Consider the following 24582-nt stretch of genomic DNA (forward strand, 5'->3'; position numbering starts at 1 on the left):
GGGTTTACATGGGGTCTGTAGTTGAGTTATATCCTATTAACTTATAATGGCTTGAAAAACTTATACTTGCTTTAACTCATACAGGGTTTAATAACAATAACATGGTACACAGCAGGCCTATACAACTGGCAGCCTATGGCCTATATCCGGCCCATAAGCGACCTCCGAATGCCCCGGCATACATAAATCTGATTTACCAGTATAAAAAAAATGTGAACTGCATATGGTGTCCTGAAGTAGCTAATGAGTTTCTCAAGTGAAGTTGTTCTGACCACACTCAGTAGTGGTTCAAAACATCCGGGCTGCGGTCAAAAGTCAAAAAATACATTACATGTCTTTTCCTAAACTTTTTTGACCTTGACCTTGATGGAAAACGTCAAAAGATGAGGTGTGTGTGTGTGTGTGTGTGTGTGTGTGTGTGTGTGTGTGTGTGTTTGTGTAAAGGAATAAAGGAGAAAGAGCGCAGAGGGATGGATAGAGGGAGATACTGCTAGAGAGAGATAGTGTGGTTACTGGTTACTACTATTGCCACTTCGTATGGCTCTGTGGATGGATAGCATTAATAGCTCTTTTTAATTCTGTTACTGCACTTTGTGATGTGCCTGGCTCAGTTATGTGACCAAAAGTTTTTTATTAATTTCAAAAGTGAAACAATGACAGTTGCTATTTTTTTTACTACATTCATTTGCATTTGTTAAAATGTACAAATACCGAAAGCTAAAAAAGGTTTTGAATGGGCTGCTGTAAATGTCTGGCCCATCTACATTTCCTGGTATTAAAATCCAGCCTGATTGAATTTGTAACTGAATAGCCCCGGTATACAGTGTATAACAATATTGGCTTTTCTGAAGTATTGCTTTATGACTGTGCTTTTTTTCCAGATATAAATGTTTGAAGTATGAATCCAGTCAGAGAACAAAGGTAATTCTATCTATTCTGGTAATGATTTTTTTTTCAATTGAGACTTGAGTAGAAGAGAAACTCAAAAGAAACTGACACAGCAAGCGCGAGAGAAGCTTCTGGTATTGATGAGCAGCGTAATGAAGTGTTAAAATGTTATCTTATGAAAGCATATTGTGCCTTTCATCAGGTGTAGATCAGTTATTACCTTTATTTCTAAATCATTGCAAAATGACTGAAATATTCAGGCATTAACCTGTATGAATAACCCCATCCAATATGCACTCCTTCCTTCATTAATCCCGCTGTCAAAGCCACAGAGTGTTACTGAATCAACTTTCCCAGCAGCCTCATCACACAGACCTTTCCAAACAAAGTCTTCAGCAGAGGGCGGAATTATTGCTTCACAGACAGTGTGCAGTTTCTTTGCACAGACAATGTGATATGAGAGGAGAAGAGATGCCCTCTGGGCTCCCTCAGGAGTGGTCACTTGCCGACTGAATGCAGTCGAGTGTTTACCTGGTCTCTGGCTCTTTCCTCTCTGCCTTGTGGTGAGGCCATACTTGATACTGGGAAGAAACTTGCAAAGCTTAACAACAGAAAAAAAACATAAGCCTTTGTGTGCTGGGATTTATTCTTAAATTTAATAACGGAATATTAAGACATCCTTCTTTACTTTACTCTCTGTTCTCAGTTGAAAAAACACTTTTTTGTTTGTGATACATCCAACTCTGTTGCATGAGAATTGACTGACCTACAATGTAAAAGCTTAGGTAACCTATATTGATTCATCTCATTAAAGTCCTGTGTGGGTGGAGGAAGAGACTGAAGCCAACAACAAACTAATTACAAAGAGAAGACAATGTTTTTCAATCAAGAGAAAGAGACGCCCCCAACCCTCCTTTTATGTTTCTGCCCTTGTTGTCTCTTTGTACAAACAGGATAATACCATTTTGTAACCTTTTATCTACATTTCACATTCCCGGCAACCATTTTATAAAGCATCCTGACATTTGACATCAACTCATATTCAAAGGGATTCTGGCATTAACAGGAGGAGGACGTCATGATGGGAAATACAAGTTTCACAGCAAACACGAGTGGAGAAAAGTTAACTTTATGCACTCAAAGATGTGCAACTCGACTCGTCAGTCCTACCAGGATTTGATAAAAACATCTCAGGCATGACAATATCAGAATAGATACCAGATAGGAAATTAAATATTGTCTTTAAATTCTGATGTAGCCTGTGGTATCCTTGAGGGCTGCTCTGTAGAATTATGTGCTGCACTTCAGTCTAAGCACTACCTCAGGCAATTCATGCACTCTTTGCATTTCATGGGAAACCAGTATTAACACATTTATTCCCAGTAACTCTAGTCTGACACCCCTGATCGAGCCCATCATCTTGTATCCAATGTCCAAGTCCATCTAACTTATTTCTGTCTTCCCTGGGTTTCTCTCCACAACTGCTGTTCATTTCTCCTCACTTCACCCTGTGATGATAAGAAACAGTGACCCAGACCGAGTCAGGACGGAACAGGCAGACAGACAGAGGGGGTCTGTTTTGCTGAGTGGGGGACCTGTTGCAGGCTGGGCCAGGTAATGGGGCCATAATGGGCTTTTAACAGCTGCACAGCTGATGGTGGTGTGTTTGCCCTTCAGTGGAAAAGCAGTGCAAACAGGAAGTGCTGCATGGAGACATCCCCAGACGCTGGACAGGCCGGGATGAGTCATGACGCCCGCTGATGACAACTTCACCAAAACAGGCTCCAATAAAGCACAGCTAACCTGCCCATCATAAACCACTCACGCTGTGCCAATTTGGTGGAAATTCCTTTTATTTTTTTCCTTTTGCCTGGACCCTGAATCAACCTAATGGCACTGCATTAGTTAAGCCCTGGTGCACAGGTAAGAGGAGGGTTATAAATGTATCCTAACAGCAATGTTCCTGCAGTAAGAGTTAGAAACTGATAAGAAAATGGGATTTTTACACACTACCAGAGAGCAGTGCTGACTGAGCAAAGAACCTGTTAAACATTAAGCATCAAAGTGGAATTGACACAGTGGTGCTCTGAGGCAGCGTTTTGACATCTAACTATAAAACAAAATTCACACTACGGCTGCAATAACATGGACAATATTCCTTCATTTACTGGGTCATTCATTCATGGACGCTAAATAACGAGATCCGATACGATGTGCATTGATATACCCCAAATGTTAAATCAGGACATGACTATTGTAACTCAGCAAAGTGGTTCTGCTTGCTGTCAAGCACCTTATCTGCCAGAAATGCAACAGAAAAGACAGTCTGCTTTTTCAACTTTTAAAAAAATTCATATTTATTGAATGCATGAAGTAAAGATGGTGGAGAAGTAAGTAGTGAACCCAGATTATTTTCTGTGGCTTCAACTTACAGATGTCCCCTGAACACCTCACACGCTGTCAGTAGGTGCTACCATTAATTCACTGATGTTCTCCAAGTGTCTCATATGCAGCTACTGCTACTGGCCGTGACAGACAATTGTTATATCCAGAGGCTCCACAATTCAGCCTGAAGCAACAACCTAACATAAGGCTACTGTTTCAAAACCAAAGAATAAATTTATTAATCAACATGCAAGTCAAAAGTAAAGGCGCTTGCACATGACCAACATTAAAAATTTCTTGATGCCCACTGTGCCATTGTTTTCCTATGGAAGCTGGCGTTAACACTGACCTCGGGGTACTTTTCGACTCCGGTGTCGCGCTGTGGGCTTCACCGGCGTTTTGATGCGACACCAAAAGTTCAATTTTGTTGAACTTCGACCCCATTTGACATTGACCTTTCCATGTAGAGACAATGATTCCACCGCCGGCAGTGCTTTGCCCCGGCTGTCAGTGTGTGCGTATAATCAGCGTTGGGTCAAACCGACGGCGAACGCTGCAGCGTCACCAAAGCGGCAATCATGTGAAAGCGCCTTAAGTCTCAAGTTTTCGCACTCAAGTCCCAAGACAAAACTGACAAGACTTAAGTCATTTCCCAAGTCTTTAACTTTAAGACTCGAGTTCTAAACAAGTCATGAAGTGCTCTTCTGCAAACATAATGCCATTTTAACAACAGAGTAATAATATATCAAATTAACAAAAATCATAAATGCTTTTCAAAATTTGTCTGTCTTTGACAAAACAAGTTTGACTGAACCTAATCATAAAAAGTAGTGCTGACAATGTACTCACAGTGTAATCGGGCTATTAACCACTACCACAAGAGAATGAACCATGTAAGCAGAAAGAAGAGGAAGAAGAAGATATACTCTATTAATCCCTGAGGGGAAATTCTATTTTTCCACTCTGTCATACACACACGTACAAAAGGATCTATAGATGCATTAAATGGAGAGATGTCAGAGTGAGGGGGCTGCCCATGGAAAGGTGCCACGAGCATTTGGGGATGTCTTGCTCAAGGACACCACCGCAGTGCCCAGGAGGTGAACTGGCACCTCTCCAGCTCCCAGTCCCCACTCCATACATGGCCCAGACTGGGCTATAAACCAGTGACCCTCTGGTTCTCAACCCAAGTCCCTATGGACTGAGCTACTGCCGCCCCATATATGTTTCTGTCCCGTCTTGTTGTTTTTTTACTCATCTCATATTGAAAAAAAAGTTAGTACTTTCTCTTCCCAAATTAGGTTGGGGGAAGGTATCAAGTATTTTGAGGTCAAAAGGCTCCAGTCCAAGTGAAGTCACAAGTCACTGATGTTAAAAGTCCAAGTCAAGTTTCAAGTCTTTTTGGATTTTTTTAAGTTGGGTCGTAAATCATCAAATTTGTGTTTCACAAATCGAGTATGGCTCGAATCCAAGTCATGTGACTCAAGTCCACACAGCTGCACTCACACAAGAATGTTGGCTGAGCGCTAAGTCTTTTTTGAACTTGTCAAAGATTGTCTGCCTAAACTAGCAGAGGGAGGCACGTAGAGAGAAATGACTGGATTGGATCAGATCAAGTGTTTATATGGTTCTAAGGTGCTACTACTCTCCAATGGAATGGATTATAAAAGGTTATATCATCAACCCGATGACCCCAAAATTCTTCCAACTGGGCTGGACTGGGCCAGTCTATTATAATTAAGGTGGTTAGATGAGGCATTTTTATTCTGACTGGGCTATTATTCTAATTATTAGTGAAACAACCATGTAAACACACCTTATAATAGAGCTTTGATTTCCACTTACCTCTTTAACAAACCCTAATCAAGACAAACTGCTCTTTTATTACAACCTCTAAGCTTTAATTCACCTTCTCATGCAGTCTTTATTTACCAGATTAATCAACATAAAAACTAATCCAATTATATCTCTTTATAGTGTAGGTACAGCTCAATAATTTCCACTTTGAAGCAAAGTCATTGGAAAACCTGACTGAGTGTGGCAGACCACATTTTAGTCTGCTACTTGCCTCCCATTTTTAAGAGATCACCGCTGAAACCTGCATCCTGATTCATTCCTGTTCTCATCATGAGCTGCCAGAAGCATCTGTGTGAGGAAGCTGAGGTCCATCAAGAGACGAGTGGGGGAAAATAATAAGCATCGAGCAGCCATTAAATAACTGAAGCAATAAGCACGCCCGGTCGCTCTTACAGTAGCCATCTAATGGACATATCAGATAATTTCTTGTCTGTGCCCGGTAAACATGTCATTCTCCAAAGCTAAATGTTAATTGTGTGTCGTGTGGGTGGCTTCTTTGAAGTATCACTTGTGTCAGTGCTGGATCCTCTAAGTCTGCTCCGTGCTGATCAATGGCAAGTGTTAAACACGGGGAACATTAATTGGCTGCAGGAGAGGGAGCGGATCGAGTAGCTAACAGATCAATCTGATGAAGCCTCTGCAAGGTATAACCTTCCTGTCGACAGCAAAGCATCAGTGAGAACAGCACATCACAGCGGTGGCTATCTGGTGAGTTTTCCACTGCACATGACATCAATACAGTCAAACACTAATTCAATCATGCCTGCACGTACCAGCAGTGCGGCCGGGCTGAGAAATTGGTTTCGCATAATATTAGGTCAATATTGACCTTTCTTTGAAAATCAGTTGGCTGCTGCATCCACCATCTGGCTTCATCTAAATGGTTTCGTATTTGTTGCATAATAATAATGATCAATACATTGACTGTATAAAAGAGGACCTGCCCGGATGCAAACACACAATTAGATCAGATTCCTCTATATCTATTAATCAGTATACTGTATTTTGGTTGTTTAACTGGAGCAGACCCTCATTGCAGTCAATGTAATCAGTAATATTGTTCATAAACAGCATAGAAATTGACAAAAATAAGTCTATTATTCATAAAAAATGGACCACTAGTTCAAAATGTATCATGTTTAACCCTGTATAATATTTCTATTAAATTCCTATCATATTTCTGTCTGGACTTGTACACAACACAAGTGTGCAGTTGCGGTACACATGCGTGTAAGATAAATAGCTTACAGTGACTTTAAAATCTTGCACTACTTTAAGTGTCACATTCTAGCATGTCATTTTGAAGACTATTTTAAATATATTCATATAGTAACTTGTGATTTTGCTCTGTTGTAGTTACACCTTGTAATGTAATACACCTTAATTTATCATATCATGTAGTGGTAACATACATTCTGTAGCCACTCCACAGTGACTTCATGGTATTTTTATCATATTGTATCTGATGCATTATTATATGATGGGGACCATCAGCCTGTGCGTTCCGAGTGTCCTCAGATAACAGAGAAGAAATTTGTATGCAACTCACAGGTGCAACTGCAGCAGCCAAAGCTGAACAGAACAGGCTCAACATTTATTAAACACCCACATCAGGATTACTACACCCAGCCCAGTGTTACTGGCCTTTACTGATAGATGACCACTGAGAAATGTCACAGACAGGCCGAGCACGGCAATAATTCACACAGCATCTGCCAAACAGTAACAGTGTCAAACAGCCCTTAAGTGCCAAGGAGAGCACGTGTCACAGATCTGAATTTATCAATCAACTTTTTATAACTTTAAAAGTAGTCATAGCAGTGTACTAGTACTGTACTGGGGGTTTACAGTAGTATTGAACAAGCTGGGTTTGCAATTATGGCATAACCAAAAACTCATCTTGTTTCTACATGACAGTAATCAAGAAACTAGAACTAGTGCCTTGCAGTTGTATGCACCTGTGAACCTGTCATGTTGCAGTTACAGTTTACATCCCTGTCTGTGAAATCATGGATGCGTCACACACGACTTCCCCCCAGCAGCACAGAAGATCTATACAATCAGCACAGTTTCAAGGTGGACGCTCAAGATTAGCGTAACTGATTTTGTATCTGACCAAAGATACAAGTATCTCCCCTTCTGCTCCTGAGATATGACACTGAGAAATGGTCAGAAAAGTGTTTTAAGCAGAACATTATGATGTCACAGTGAAGCTGACCTCTGACCTTTTGGATATAAAATGTCATCACTTAATTATTTTATCTTACTGTATTAGACCTCTGTGTGAAATGTTGTCATCATTAGCATATGAATTCCTGAGTTATGGCCAAAAACCTTGACCTTTGACCACCAAATTCCATTCAGCTCATCGTTGAGTCCAAGTGGATGTTTGAGCCAAATTTGAAGAAATTTCATCACAGCGTTCTTTGTCACAGTGTTCTTCGTCATAGTGTTCTTGAGTGATCATGTTTACGAGAACGGGACGGACGGACTAACAATTTGTAAACATAATGCCAGCGGTAATAGCAATCGCCAGCGCAGAAGCATAAAAATGTTGCAGTGGCTTGTTGCTAAAGCTATGAAGAAACAACAATTTAGCTATTATTTCTGCTATTTATACTGTAAACAGCTCTTCACCGTACTGTAGCTGCTGGAGCTAACATTAGCTTACCCGACTGGCAGAAGTAACATTAGATAGATTCCTCTAACATAAGCAAGCACTTCAGGTAATATGCTTAAAACAATATTAACATTAGGGGTGGGAATCACCTGATGCCCCACGATAGAATATTATCATGATACCTAAGTTACGATACAACGTTACTGTGTTTTTAAACACTGTGATATGCAGAGTATTGTGATAACATATGTTGTGATATATTGCGGTTTAACTGCGCACTGTGTCTCCAAAAGAAAACTCAAACTCAACAATATTAATACTGTCATAAAATATCAATACTTGGCATCTACATATTGACACAATATTGACGTGCAAAATATCGTGATACTGTGCTGTATCGATTTTTTTCCTGCATCCGTAATTACGATATACTTAAACGTTGAACTAGAATGGTCCACTTACCAGTGTCTGCCAGTGTTGGCCATTTACTTGACAACTATGAAGGTTGTTGCCACATTTGAGCAGGTGACTTTTGATGCCTTCAAACAGAGCTGTGGTTACTATGGTAATGAGAAAGGTCAATTTACAGGCCCCTCTTTTGTGGTATTTACAACCTTCTAAGTGGAAATTTTCTAAAAAAAAAAAAAATCTCAGAATTCACAAGTTGTGTTGTATGTTGGTTGTTTTTTTTTTTTTTTTTAGAAATGGTCATGAATGTTATTGTATGGCAAAATAATATATTCTCATTTTATTCGTATAGAGTTGTTCTTTGTAATTTTATAATACTGTATATCTGAGGGAAATCTCACCCAGTCCACTCTCTATCTTTCAAACCTCAAATCTTTCTACTCAAAAATCTCTTGCAAGGTCAAATACTGCAGATATCACCAGAGTGTATCAGTCACACAGCCATCAGCTGCATTTTGTAGTTTGGCTGTATCACAAAATTAGCATTAATCAGCTAGTGACAGTTAACATTATTGTTGATAAAACTGACAGCTGATGAATGATTCTTTCACCTCCTTTAGCTTGTAATAACACTGGTGAAGTAGACTATGAGTCTCCATAATATTTATTATGATCTCCTTGCTTTTAATTGCATCTCATCTGCCTGTGATGGTTCAGAGGCCCCGTGAAGATGAAAGGTCTGGAAAAACTGACTCTTTGTTTAGGATGTTTTAACTCTTAAAGTGGCTGTTGAAAGATACTATGCAATGGAAAATAACACTGGATACCCAACCCTTTAATATACACACACTCAAAGAGGCAGTTACAGTTCAGTAGGCGACACATGGCCAAATCCTTGCCCTCACTTGCATTTCACCTCAGCTCACCCTGAAAACAATCGAGACTGACACAGAGGGGAGAAAACAGGCCGCGCTTGTCTTGCACTCCCTATGTCTTGAACGTTCGGTGCTCTTCCTGTACAAGTGTCGTCAACGTCTTGAGGGTTTTGTTCTCTTGCAGAATGAACAACCAACACTCCTTCACCGTGGGAGGTCTCATCTTCGCTTAGCTCCTATCATCAAACTTGACAAGAGCCAACGGGAAGCCTCAGAGTCACTGATGGTTTCATTCAAGGTGCCAAAAGAGACAGTGGAGATCTTGATTTCATGGGAAAGAACTTGTACATTTGTAGTTTTAAGTCTTGAGTCAGTTTTCTGTTGCAGCTTGATCTATTATGCATGCAGCATGCATGAGTTAGAGTTATGTATCTCAGACAAAAAAACAATCTAATTTGTATTTGATTAGAATTAAATCAGAGCTGTTGCCTCATTAAAAAATAATTCAGCAAATTTGCACAAGCAATTGCAATTTTCCCATTCGCCTCAAGAAAATCCCCTTCATCTTCATTTGTAAAAGTACCCTGCATTAAAATCAATCAACTGTGTGCCGACAAACTCTGCCCTCCTCTGCTGAGCTGCCGTATTACAAAGGCTCTTTTTAACCCCTGTGATTACACGATGAACATGTCCCGACGGATGTGACAGAGGGCAAACTTCTCTACGAGCTCAACTGTGAGGAAAGAAACTTTGGTGTGCCTGAACCTTGACCTCTGAGATTTTGTCATTACAAGGAACGGTTGGCTTTCAATCACCATGGTAACTGCTAACTTTTCATCAGCCAGACTGCTAACTCCAAACAAATGTCATACCGTAGAATTAGCAGCTTCTGAGCTGGTGTTGCGAAGCAGAGGCTTTTCATTGTTGCAGAAAAAAAGGATATTGATTCTAGATGGCTGAGTTAAAGGAGCTACCGTGTCAATGTGGATATAAGGCTGTCGTTCCAGGTCTCACTGATTCCTTGGTAACACATTTCAGTGCTTTCCACAGTGCTTAAAGGCCTTGGCGAATCCACAAAATCTATATTTCGTTCAGCGATACACTTACGGACAAAAAGGCTTCCACAGCTGATGATGATACCTCCAGTTCAAGAAGTAGGTTTTTAAACAATAAGTCATCATAATCTTACAGTCAGATTTGCTGTTTCACATTTGTGTGATTGCATATTTAAATTCACTGTGCACCAATGCTCCTCTTTAAGCCTAAATTTGCAGTAGTAGAGAATCTATTGATGGTGTTTGTTTCTGAGGGAGGCAATCATTCTTTACTCGTACACAATCATACTTTAACGTGTATGTCAATTTTGTACGTCAGTTGGTTTCCAACAGTAAAGCCCGACCAACTCTGGGAGTTTAGAGTATTGTCAATATGCATGTAAATTGAAATTCAAGATGTGGTTTGACGTCTTACCGAAGACTTCATCTTGCGATTCAGGTTCTGCTGCTGCTGATGTTGTCTGCTCTGCTTTGGGTTCAGGTGAAGGCGCCTTAATGGGAACACAAAAACAGATTGAAGAGGTGAGGCGCTGAGGTGCCATGGCAACGGAACAGAGACAGAGACCAACAGAGAGGGAGAGACAGAGAGAGTGACTGGGATAAATACACCTATTAAGCTTTTCGGCTTTATAATTACAGCAGCATTATGCCCAGACTCTTTCATTTAACATTCAAAGAAAATGCTACAATTTTGAGTTGTATACATGAGAAGATTTGCCAGTTATGATGCCAATTCTAAAATCTTTATGTTTCATCCTTTATGATCATCATTATGTAAAGCACGTGGTTTTCTTGATGTACACTTGTTCAATTGTCAATATTTATTGGGACTGCTGTGCATTATCATAAATTCATACTTGATTTTTATTATTTTAATGTGCTTGTGGACTGGAAACAGGCTCTTTGATCATCCTCAAAACAAAAGTGACTCAACATTCAAAGACGAAACAATGCAACGTGATATTATGAAATGAAATGTCACATAGAACAAACACTGGGAAAGATGACATTTAAGCAGACATATGAAAAAAGGGCATTTTGAAATCTAATTTATGTAACTTTATATAAACAACAGGGTGGAGATCGCCATACTATTAAGATTTTTGGATTAAACATGCAGGTAATACTTAAGCATTCTATGATTATGCCCTTTTATATCTTTATGTCAAATATCGGCTGCTGGGCATCCAGGGAAAGTTGTGCAAGTGCAGATAATATTTGTTGTTTAACAGCGGTTCAATCTCCGGCTCTAGTCCACATGTCGAAGTACCCTTGAGCAAGATACTGAACCCTAATTTGCTCCTGGTGGCTGTTCTATCGGTGTGTGCATGTGTGAAAACTGAGTAGCAGGTGGCCTTGGCGGCCAGTGTGTGAATGTTTGAGTGAATGGGTGAATGTGACGCGTAGTGTAAAAAGCACTTTGAGTGGTTGGACTAGACTAAAAAAGCACTATACAAGTGCAGGTCCATTTATCATTTACATCAGTTTGGAATAATATATGTTTTTTCTTTAGATGTCCCTCCTCCTCTTAGTGCTTCTAATAGCATTTACTAGAATCCACTGTTGCTGTTGGAAAAAAAGCAACCAGAGCTGAGGATTCTATAAAATGAGAAAGTCCGGTGGGTGGTGCTCTGTTTTGGCTTGACTATTTTCAACATGGAAGCCAGGTCACAAACTTTCTCAGTAAAGCTAAACATTCATTTCCGTAACTGCTTATCCTGCTAGGGGTCACTGGGGGCTGGAGCCTATCCCAGCTGACATTGCACAAGAGGCGGGATACACCCTGGACAGGTCACCAGACTATCACAGTAGCCTGCATGTCTTTGGACTGTGGGAGGAAGCCGGAGTAGAAAACCCACGCTGACACGGGGAGAACATGCAAACTCCACACAGAAGGGTTCCCCCACCCCAGGTCCGAACGAGTAACACTCTTGCTGTGAGGCGACAATGCTAACCACTGCACCAGCATGCCGCCACAGTACAGCTAAACAGTACACTAAAATATGTTTCTGAAAACACCTGAGGAGAGAAATAGGCGACGCAGTAACAGAATTCTGGTTGTTGTTCCGTTTCAAGTGTGGTGGATTCCTGCAAATGCCATTAATAACACAACAAGGAAGAGGAGGAACATGTCTTTAGAATATTATCTGTCTTGTGCACCACTGTGTAGATATAGTGGCAGTTTGAAGAACTACAACTACAGTTTTAAAATGCCATCTAGAGGTTAATACGATACTGTGCAGACAATGGACATGAGCAACTGAAATGCTGAAACCAGATGATAGCTGTCATTGGTACTGTCCCTAAGGAGTCTCGTGTGTCAACTGGGACAAAAACTGTGAATCTCTCCTTCAAAAACTGGTTTGATCTTGACATAAATCCTGTGATTTCATTAAATGTTTTGCATCATGATCACATCTGGTGTCAGTAAAATCACACCAATAATATTTCCCAGCTGGCCTTGTCTATTAAAAAGCCTTTCTTCTATGTTGATGTCTGTACTTCAGTGGTAGATTTAACTGGTAGAGAACTGCAGCTGTAGCAGGAGATGTCAACCCAGGGGAAGCAAATATTGAAGAAACATGACGATTAAATGACACATTTAATCTCTGAATGAAAAAAACACGCCGGCCTGTCTTATCAGGTTTTACAGTGATGGAAATATTGATTCAACTGTAACTCACTGTCAGATCCGCTCTGATTCACGCTGTGGGAATACATGAAGTCATAAGCTAAACATTGTGATAGCTGACTTGTTAAACCCACCTGCACTGGCACTTGTGAGTCACTGGGTCAGACACGTTAATCTCCCCTGTAACTTGGCTCTAAAACTAACAAGTGCAATATATATTCATTTCTTTCTATAGCTATTCATGACAAGTAAAGCTGCTTGTTTCTGTTCATTGGTACCAAGGTAATTAAATCATTTTATGGATTTCCTCCTTCCCCCTGATCACAGTGTACAATGTGCTTCCACTTCCGAGTGGGTTGGCGCCAACACAGGGAACCAACACAGGCAACTGTGGGCACACAGTTCAGAGAAGTGCAACCGTGACACAGTCCTGTGAGCTGAGGGGAGGTGTACGAGTGTGGTGAGCAAGCACTTACCGATGCAAATCAGGTAAAAGGTCAACAAAGTGCCAGGCTTTTGAAATTTTATTTGTTAACGAATTATGTAAATTTGTTTTCACATGAGGAGATTCAGATTCAATTAACAGGCTCAATAGTGGATTCAGATTTAATTACATACAAACACATTCACATGTTCAAAGAGCTCAGTGAATAATCCAAACTGATAGTCCTACTGTTGACAGATGTAGAGGGTGATCACTATCTTAACACCTGAGCTACACCAGCCTCATACCAGTGCCAACTCCTTTTACTACATGAAAATTCAGGAACACAAATGTACTCTTCACATTTCATTTAATTAAAAAATTATCTTAAATTTAAGACACCTCTAGATTTTTTTTTACCCTGAAAAGCTATATTTTTCTTTCTATGACTGACAGGGTTGTGCCAAAGTTTAAAGAGCTTTGGTTATTATTTAAGAGTTTTACTATATTTTCTGTATTCCCTATGCTCTATTCATTGGTTTGAAGTGGGCGGGTCTCGGCTGGAAAACTTTTGTGCACCAATCAGGATTTAGCAGCACTTGAACCAAGTTCACACCTACACAGTTCTGATTAAGCAGAATATTAATACTTCAAACACCTTATTTAGTCAAATTATAGAGGAAAAACATAGCACAGAAACTCGGAGGTTTGATAAGGTTTGATAAATATGGTTCCTGGGTGTTTATCAAATCTGTCAGAATTATACTTGAAACACTCCAAAGAACAAACTTAGGAGTTGAAAAGCTCCCTGTCATTTGTGAGTAATACGTAGGGATGCATGATACTGGATTTTTTGCCAATATGCCTATATTAGGGGTGGGCGACATAATGACTATGTACGATATATTTATATATTTTCAAGCAATATATAAATTTCGACAACACCGTTTTAATCGATACAGGGTCAAGTTGCATTACATGACGCACCCCAGTATGCATCTCTCCTCTCTCACACTCTCTGCACAGCTCCACCCCACTCATTCTCTCACAAGTTCTCCAGAAACACTTCTTAGAGCCATAGCCTAATGTGCACCTCCTCAGAAATGTCAAAACACGTTGCAGCAACACAGACCTCCTGTCTGTTTTTTGTAAGCTGAAACCATTTCCCTCAGTGGAAACAAAGCTTTTATTTACTTTAATTTCACAGATAAGTACTGTAACAATAAATTGTGAGGATAGTAAAGCCCCCACAAAAATAGTCTTGTGTTGATTTATCCTGGCTTCATAGGAGTAGAGGAAATCTTCGCTAGTCACTAGGCTAATTTATACAATGTAAAATGCCATAGGCTTTTGCTAATAACATTAGCATGCTGTATTTGTTTGGAAAACATGTTTAGTATAAGACAGTTGTTTAGTTGGTGAACCTTGTGAGTTGTAATGGAGCTGAATTTTGTAACGTTACCGTTGTTAAATGTTGCTGTTGTCCCTGATTTCATATGAGTCGAGGAAGAGTACGCTAGCCACTAGGCTAATTAATACAATGCAAAATGCCATAGGCTTGTACTAAAAACATTAGCATGTTGTATTTGTGGGGTAAATGTGTCCAGCAAAAAACAAATGTTTTGTCTGTGAATGCTGCGAGTTATAGTGAAGCTGATTTGTGTAGTTGTGTTCGAAATTGTTGTCATTAAGCCATGTTTAATGTGTGTTTTGGGTGTGTTTTGAATCAACTAAACTTTACAGCACTTCACAGAAAACCTGCCGTCTAATAGTGTTACGGAGGAGTAACTGTTGTGCAGCTGCATATTTTCAAACCAATATTTTCAAGAGAATCCCTATTCCTATCCTTTGCATTTTATTTTGTATTTCTTTTGTTTTTATAAAACTTCTTGTGATATCTCAAATGTGGCTTTGACTTGTAACTGAAAACATGTTGCCCATTTCATATCACCAGTCAGCCAGTAAATACCGATATATTCATTTTTGTCCATATCGCCCAGCCCTAGCTTATATGCAGTGTTGCCAACTTAGCGACTTTGTCGCTATATTTAGCGACTTTTCAGACCCCTCTAGCGACTCTTTTTCAAAAAAGCGACTAGCGACAAATCTAGCGACTTTTTCTGATGTTAATGAAGACTTCTGGAGACTCTGTTGTGAGAGCACCTATCATTCTTGTTCTTCTCAACGAGCAGTGGGTGCTGCCGTGGGCTGCTCTCTCGCCCCAAAGCACTGACAGACAGCCCAGTCCTCCCTCCCAGCTGCAGTCAGAGCAGGAGACATTAACCCCTCCACGTCCAGACTGCAAGTGAATCGCGCATGCGTGGAACCGCCGCTGGCTGAGGGCGGGATGTAAATGTAAAATTGTCTTTGTCTAATATAGATCACTGAAAGAAGGTTCATTTGTAGTTCTAAACATATCCAGGGTGTTTTTTTACACAGTTTTTGTCTCTCCCACGACGTTTTTCCTCTCTCCTACAGCGTCCATTACAATTACATGCATATGGACAATTATGCAAATTAGGCGATGATGTCATTTAGTGACTTCTAGCGACTTTTAGGACAGCCAATAGCTACTTTTCTTACTAAGGAGTTGGCAACACTGCTTATATGTAACAACTCATTTGACCGATAACTAATACTGCTAACAATATATACACTTTTTCCCCCACCTAATTTTAGTGGTCATCAAGTCTCTTCTATAGTGGAATTAACATTAAGCATGCAAACTCTTATCATGATGCCCACCAGCAGATGGAGACATGAAATACAATGCATTTCAGTGTATGTAATATTCATTAATTGTGCAAAATAAGAAAAAGCATGATTCTGATTCATTCATTCATGTTAAAGCCAATACTGATGATGTGCCGAAATGATCGTGCATCCCTAGTAATAAGATATATTTAGTAAGAAATATTTATTATCAGGCAGTTTACTCTAACTTACAGCAAAGTCTGTGTGTGTGTGTGTGTGTGTGGCTGAGACCATGTAACACAGTTCACAAGGTGTGTTCATCTCTTTGAAATTTGATTTAAGTATACAAGGTGAAGTAAAAGTAGAGGATTTTTTTCTTTTATCTTTAAGTCCAAATTTTCCTTCTGCTGGCCCAAAGACCCTCAACCAATTATTCTGAAGCAACCAGAGGGCAAGAAACTGACACAGAGAAAACGAGAAAGAGAGAGATGATTAACTGCACTGGGATTTTTGTGCCCTGATAAAACCAACATTATCATGGCATTCCTCCAGTCTGGCACGTCAGCATACTTCCCCATCATTAAAACACTCAGTATTCAACCTTTGTTGGATTTTGTCCACGCACACCCACACGCAAAGACACAGCTGTCTTATCTCTAGTTCACCCTTACACTTTCTGTAAGTGTTGAAAATTAGCAATGCAAACAACAAATCCACATTCCACGAGCTGAGCCGCTGGAGACTGGATGTTTGTCGAAGTGATATCGGTGGAGGCTGAGGCAACTCATAGGACTAAATCTGCAATCTGTATCTTGACATAAGTGAATCTGATGAAATATAAATATTATTTATCTCCTCAGTATTTATATTGAATGATTATTTTAGGCACTTTATGAAATGCCTCAAACTCCTCATTACTAACTCTGCTGGAGGACGTGCATTGCAAGAAGTAGACCACAAAGTCTCTATTTTCATGAACCCAGCAGCGTGGTACAGATCACAGTCAAGTGTGCCCTGCCCAGTGCAGCGGAAATGCGCCAGGCACAATTTTGGTGTACGCCACTACAAATCGTAACTCTAACCCTCTCATATCACATGATGTTGCTCATCACAGACACATGTCTACTTGTGTTATAACTGAAATGTGGAGCTTGAGGCCAGACTCATGAAAAAGATGATGATGCGTGTAGTCATTCCACCTGGAGGCGCTGGGAGAGGAATGGCAGTAACAAAAGGTCCTGATGGAGTCACTGGCAGACAGTTTTAATTGATCTATTCTTAAGCATCCATCCCCAACACTCCTGTTGATTTATACTGCAGTAGAAACTGTAGAATCATAACAGGACGTCATAACAACACGTTTGATGTCCCTTAAAACACAAAATCTAACCTACAGATCTGTTGTGCATAGCTGTGGCTTGACAATTTGCAACATCACTCCAATTATAGACTACAGATACCTTCTGCCTTCAGATGGCTGCAGAGGGACACCAGAGTAAAGGAAAGGTCTTCAGTACAGGCTACACAAAAACACATTGAACACAAGTATGCAGAGCTGTGGATCTGCTCTCACCATGTGATGCACACCCATCCTTCGCACCTAGACTGCACTGTGATTGGTATCGTCATCCAGCGCTTCTCCTCCCACTGGGGAGCACAGCAAGTCAAGTCAAGTCAAGTCAAGTCAAACTTTATTTATAAAGCACATTTAAAAACAACTTCAGTTGACCAAAGTGCTGTACAGTTATTGAAATATAATATAATCATACACAAATATCATAATAAATAAAACAATAAAGGAAATAGTAAGAACTCAATTTAAAAAACTAAAATTAGAATAAAATAGGAAATAAAAGAGTAAAAGCCAAGGATTCTCCCCTAGCTGTGACTGAACGCCAAGGAGAAAAGATGGGTTTTCAGTAATGTTTTAAAGTGCTCAACAGACTGTGCAGTTCTAACCTAGAAAGGTAGGCTGTTCCACAGCTTTGGGGCCACCACTGAGAAGGCTCTGTCCTCACGAGTAAAGAGTCTGGACCGAGGTACTGCCAGGAGCAGCTGGTTTAACGACCTAAGCGCTCTAGAAGTACTGTGAGGCTGTACAAGCTCTGATAAATAAGGCGGTGCCAGACCATTTAAACACTTAAAAACAATTAATAAAACCTTGAACTGGATCCTAAAATTAACAGGCAACCAGTGCAAAGATGCAAGGATGGGACTGATGTGATCACGCCGTTTCTTTCCAGTCAGCAGGCGGGCGGCTGCATTTTGGATTACCTGTAAATGGCGCAGTGCTGACTGGTCGAGACCAACAAACAAAGAGTTACAGTAGTCTAGGCATGATGTAACAAAGGTGTGAATAACTTTCCTAAAATCATTTCTGGGGAGATAAGCCTTTACTTTAGCTAATAGTCTTGGGTGGAAGAAGCTCATTTTAACAATAGAGCTTATCTGCTTATCAAACCTAAAGTCACTGTCCAAAATAACACCAAGGTTCCTTGCAAAAGGGTGACAGTGAGACTTAAGGGTGCCAATGGCGCTGTCATACCCATCTAACAGATTTTGTTGGCCGAATAAAATAATATCAGTTTTATTTTTGTTCATGGAGAGAAAGTTCACTTCCATCAAAGATCGGATATCACTGAGGCAGTCTAATAACACCTGAACAGAGGCTTGCTCATTTGTTTTTAAAGGCAGATAGATTTGTACATCATCTGCAAAGCAGTGAAATGAGACATTGTGCTTTCTAAATAATGGCAACATATATATCGAAAAGAGGAGGGGGCCCAAAATAGAACCCTGAGGCACCCCACAGCTCAGGGGGGAAGTGGCCGAAGAATACTGGCCCAGCCGGACAGAGAAGCTCCTGTCTGAGAGGTAGGACTGAAACCACTTAAGAACAGTACCCTTAATGCCCACACAGGTGTTTAAGCGAGACAGGAGAATGTTATGATCCACTGTATCAAAGGCAGCTGTCAGATCCAGAAGGACCAGGACTCTGGAGTTACCAGAGTCAACCGTTAAAAGAAGGTCATTTAAAATTCTTAAAAGCGCCGTTTCTGTGCTATGGCGTGACTTAAAACCAGACTGGAACTTCTTGGAAATGCCATTTAGATCAATAAAAGACTGCAGCTGTTCATTAACCACCTGGACCACAGCATGTTTAAAGGCAGCTGGGACACATCCAGACATCAAAGATGAATTTATCAGATCCATAACACAGGGCCCAATGATATGGAAAACGTCCTTAAAAACATGGGGTGGGATGCTGTCAAGAGGACAGTAAGAAGGCTTGAGGTGCTGGACAATATCAGTTAAAGCTGAGAGAGACACTTGTTCAAATGTGTCAAAAACAGCAGGGCAAATGGGCAAGACGGCAGGATCTAATGCAGACGGCAAAAGAGAGGACCTAATATCAGAGATCTTGCCAATAAAAAACCTTAGAAAATCTTCATACAGTTTAGGTGAAGGAACAACACCACTGTGGTCACAGGGGTTTACAAGAGTATTCAAGGTATTAAAAAGAAACTGAGGTTTATAGCTATTAACTGACACAAGATTGGATAAGAACTGACTCTTGGCAGCTTTAACAGCTTTCTGATACTGCAATAGACTGTTTTTTAAAATGTCCAAAGAAACGTGTAGATGATCTTTCTTCCACTTCCTCTCGGCGCGTCTACATACACGTCTTAAAGTGCGAGTGGTGTCATTAAGCCATGGCTCTGTAACTGGCTTAGAGCGTTTGTACCTAAAAGGAGCCACCAAGTCTAATATGTCAGTGCAAGTACAATTAAAAGTGTCTAAAAACTCATCAGGAGTAAGAGTACCATAATGATCCTGAGTATGTAGCACAGAATGATTAAATGCTGCAGAAAACTCAGAAGCAGTTGAAGGGTTAATTGTGCACACATGGCATTCCGTGGCACACAGTTTCACATGAGAGTGGGGCAGTGTAATATTAAATAAAACAGCGAAGTGATCGGAAATATGTGTGTCACAAATCTCACTGACATTTAACTGCAACCAAAGGATAATATAAGGTCCAGTGTGTGTCCCTTCTCATATGTTGGATCAGACACAGACTGAGTAAGGTTAAAAGAGTCAATGAGATTCAGAAAGTCTTTCACCAAGGGACGGGATTCACAGCAGACATGGATATTAAAGTCCCCGACAATTAAAAACCGATCATAGTTCACTGTCACTCCTGCCACAAAGTCTGTGAAGTCCTTTATAAAATCCTTGTTGAACTGAGGCGGACGGTAGACTACAGCGCACAGGACGTGTGTAGTAAAGTTTACAATGACTGTCTGCAGCTCAAAGCTGGAGAAAGAGATCGACGGTGACAATCGACATTGAAAACTGGATTTAAATACAGATGCTACCCCTCCACCTCGGCCGGTGGTTCAAAAGGGGAGTTAAAAAAGAGACAGTTAGGGGGGAGCAATTCGGAGAACTGGATAGACTCACTGACTGGAATCCACGTCTCTGTCAGAAACATAAAATCCAATTCACGCGAAGTGAAGAAGTCATTCAAGATCAAAGTCTTTTTTGCTAGCGATCTAGCATTCAAGAGAGCCAGGCTAAGAGTAATCTCCTCGCGGGCCTGGGTGGAAACGCGGCGCAGGGGCCAAAGATTCCTAAAATCCACACCGTTGTTGCGGACCCGGCATCTGGGAGGGGGAACTTTCGCTGGCAGGTGAAGACAGCCAGCGGCTGGACAGGGAGGAACAACAGGTTGGATCCAATGAAGACACAACGGCCACACATGAGATCCTCTGACAGGATGGCGAGGATTTGTCCAGCAGGTGGATCGTCTGAGCATCTTGAGTTTCACCAAGACACCTGCCCTCTTTCCGCGTCTTCTGGAGTGCTTCCTCCGTGAGATGACAACCGGTGAGCGCAGCAGGTAAGCTGGTACAGACACCAGGGGAGGAGGAAGACCCGAGGTTTGATCCCCCCAATCAAAGTTTGGCAGTGTTTTTTGAGATGCTCTAATGTCAAGAAGTGCTTGTCGATCATACACCAGCAAAGCAGAGGAATCTTGGCAGAGAAAACAAAGTAATACAGCAGCAAATATCAAACACAGCAGACTCGGCAGACGCCATCTTGGAACTTACATACCAAGTCACCAAGAAACCAAACAACGCAGTCAAGGAAATAACCTCAGTGATCCAAGTAAATACCAGTGTGCTGGTGAAACACTGTGTTCCGCGCCTTGAGTCAACATGAAAGCAAAGCCCTGAATAACAATTTGGACATATGTATGAAGTATCATACACCTTTAAAAATCTTATTAGCCTGTAGCTACAAACTTTATGATACTACTCTCCTCCACTGAATCTGGCCCTCATTGTTATCACATGGGGTGTTGGAAGAAAATGGTTGAGAAAGAAAATATGTGGCCAATTTTTTTTCCTAAATGGACCACAGCTGCAGTTTGATGCTGTCCATGGGCAGCAGCTGTCAGCATGACATCACCTCTTCTCGCCACTGGTGACTTACTAAATATAGGTCTTGTTAAGCAGAACTCCCATATTGGTTGGTGCTGAAGACAGTGAAACACCACCTGGTCCTGGGGCGTGTAATCAGAAGAGCAGCTCATTTTGAATCGCATTTGCCAATTATTTGTTTTTTTCCAGGGAGCCTCCTGCTATTCTCAGTTCTCACCTGGTGGTCTTGTAGCTTGCTAATCTCCAGGTTCCACCAAGATGACAAGAAGGTGACGGAGCTCTCACAGCTCTCCGGCAATGCCCACGGTAAAATGTTTCAGTCAGTATCTTGAGATGCCATTCTTCTGATGGCCGCTAAATGTTGTCTTTGTGAAAACTCCTAATGTACTGATGTGATTGAAATACCTGCCAAAATCTCACTCGAATATTGGCCAAAACACAATCACAGCCTAAATGGATATACTGGAATGCATTTATAAAGCGCTTTTTCTAGTTTTGTCGAACAGTGTTTTACAACATGGGCACAATTCACTCATTCACACACACATTCATACATTGTTGGATGAGGCTACCATACAAGATGTCATCTGCTCATTAGATAAATATTCACACGCACTTATAAACTGATGGTACGACCACTGGGAGCAATTTGTGGTTCAGTATCTTGCCTACAGACAATTTGACATGTAGACTGTAGACCTTCCTAATGGTAGATGACTGCTCTAACTGAGCCATAGCTGCCTCCTAGATGAGCAACTGTAAAAAGTCATGGTAGACCTGTCAAGATCAGGTCTTCTCCATGTGTTGAATAGGGCTGATACTCTGTATTTAAAAAGTTTGATTGAGATGTGGGACTTGCTACCTGCCATCAGAACCTTAGGCCTTTTTCGGGCTGTCAGCTCCTCATCCTCAGGGTAATCTATCTTCCACTCATCCAATTCTTCCTATTCTTCCTTTCTATGGCCTGGAGCTTTACCAGAGTTTCCTCTACATCCATCTATCTGTAGCAGTCCATGTTTACAAACAAAACCTCTAATCTCTAATCCATAGCTAGCCTGTAATATGACAAACTTCTTATCAATAGTCTAAACGACTGATGGGGCATTTGCGCCCGCAACCCCCTAAACTCAGTAGATGATTAATAACACACTTTTAGGAATAGGAACTGAGAAATGTAGGGGTTTTATTTTAACAGAGTTACATGCATTTGAAAACGTGAATGGGTAAAAATAACTCCCTTAGTGATTCTAAAAAATGTAAAAATGCCTTCAAAGATGCAGATTTTCCAAATTGGAGTGTTCGGGAATAGATGTTGTAATCTCCTCAATTTGCGCATGCCCATTGTTGCTTTGTGTAATGGGCATACGCTAGAAACTACCACAACATCGGTTTGCAAAGGTTTTGTTCACAAACTTAGCATTGTTGCACCACTAACAGACGAATGGAGGCAGCTCCTGCACCCAATGTTTTTGCTACACCTTACTGTCCATGCCAGAAATGACGGTTTTAGATGAGAACCAGTCGAACCAACAGATGGTGGGACACTTTCCAGAGTGGAAATGTTGATGAGGAAAGAATGCAGATCTTTAGCATGTCCAGAGCAGAACTTGTATGTTTGAGTGAGCTCTTTGATTCTTAAACTGAATGGAAATCAAACATGATTAGATCTCCAGAGGGTGTTTTAAAAAAGGTATCGTTAGCCAGTACACTTTACTACCTTTGTGACAGGATAGACTGCTGAAGAAAGTGAATGTCCGTGAGTGTTTGGAATTGTTTTGTTTAATTCTTGTGTGGACAGATATTTTGCAAAACAAAGGTCGTGTAAAAAGAACTATTTTTTCAAACTAAGGGAGACATTACTGTCCTAGACAGGGATGAACAAACTATGCCATGGCGGTTGCTGCCTCAGCTCCACTCAGCCCTCTGATCTCCATTCAGTACTAGGGTACTGGCTGGGGTTCAATGTGCATAAGTACTCCTTGCGTTTGAATAGTGAGAGGAGAAGTAGAGTGCAGCCAGTTGAACACCCTTCAAAGCTTGGCTGATTTGAGACTTTCATAGAAATCCTTTTCACATCTGTAGTTAGGTGATAGCTTGTGCCCTTTAGTGTTTCATCCTGTCCACACCACAGAGATGGATGGGATCATCTCACCTTTTTTCTGAGATATAAAAAGCACCAGACACAATGGACTCCCTGTAGCTCTACCTTCAAAAGGCAAGTTCCATACTGTAATAATGTTCGTCAAATGTCAAGAGGACAATCAGGTGTAAGGAAGCAATTCAATTTACCTAATGAAGGCCAGACAGCCATAAAGCAAAATATAACATTCAGAAATAAAGCAGTGTTATTGTTAAAGCCTCTCTTAAGCTCAGATTTTGCATGTTCAGAGTCATTGAGAGAAAACCAAATAGTGATATTCAGAGGATTCTAGACTTTTTCACAGAAAACAAAAAAACTGAAATACTAAATGCCTACTGAGAGGCAAATATATATATGATAAATCAAATATAGGCAAAACAGTATCACATATTTCACAACTAAAGACTGAGTAATTAGCAGATGAGCGGCTCTGTCCTGATGAAGATTTACCATCAGCACAACACATTTTTGTCCAACTCAAAAATATATACAGAGTAAAAGCATGAACAGTAAACTGAAGTGCAACTGTTGTGTTAACTTGAGGTAAACAGGACTCTTCCACCAACCAACAGTGCCCCCCGTTTACTTCTGTGGTTCACACAGATCAGACAAAGCCAAACACAACAGAGTACTAATCAGAACAGACTTGAGGTGGGAAATATGTGATTATCATTCCATCGTGGACAGATCTCACACAGAGAACAGGAGAGACATGGACAAGCCTGCTGGGTTGGTCACAACACTCAGACTGCTCTAATTGGATACAATGGTAGAACTGAAGCCCGGTGGTCTGCTGGCTGAGCCTCAAGCTCCCTCATCTGGAGACTTCGGTCTTAAATTCAGTTGTTTCAGTAGCACAACCAGGCACAAAGAGGGATTAACAAAGTCACATCTTATTGTGACATTAGACAGTAAAATAATCTCTCCAACACGCTTGGTTCTCATCTGACATACCACCAAGGACAAGCTACTAAGCAGTTCAAACACAGAGTCCCTTGTAAACAGGATTTAATTACATTACAACCTGAACCACTTGTTACTTTAAATTCCATCTGCTGCAACCATGTCTGTGTTTATCTCCCTCAATATTCAGTATGTTTGGTGTGATTTTGTGTGTAGCCATAGGTGTGCTGATAATCCAGTGCTTCAACCCATAT

At 40.7% G+C, this 24582-nt stretch overlaps 1 protein-coding gene across 1 annotated transcript in view; it reads right to left on the reverse strand.

The window, feature by feature from the left end:
• The window catches only part of LOC117265483 (myelin basic protein-like), a 93856-nt gene that overhangs the window by 43614 nt on the left and 25660 nt on the right, over positions 1–24582 (reverse strand). The window contains 1 exon segment of the mRNA XM_033639991.2: positions 10504–10579. Coding sequence (XP_033495882.2) covers positions 10504–10579 — 76 coding nt within the window.

This window comes from Epinephelus lanceolatus, chromosome 10, assembly GCF_041903045.1.
Source record: "Epinephelus lanceolatus isolate andai-2023 chromosome 10, ASM4190304v1, whole genome shotgun sequence".
Taxonomy (NCBI): Eukaryota; Metazoa; Chordata; class Actinopteri; order Perciformes; family Serranidae; genus Epinephelus; species Epinephelus lanceolatus.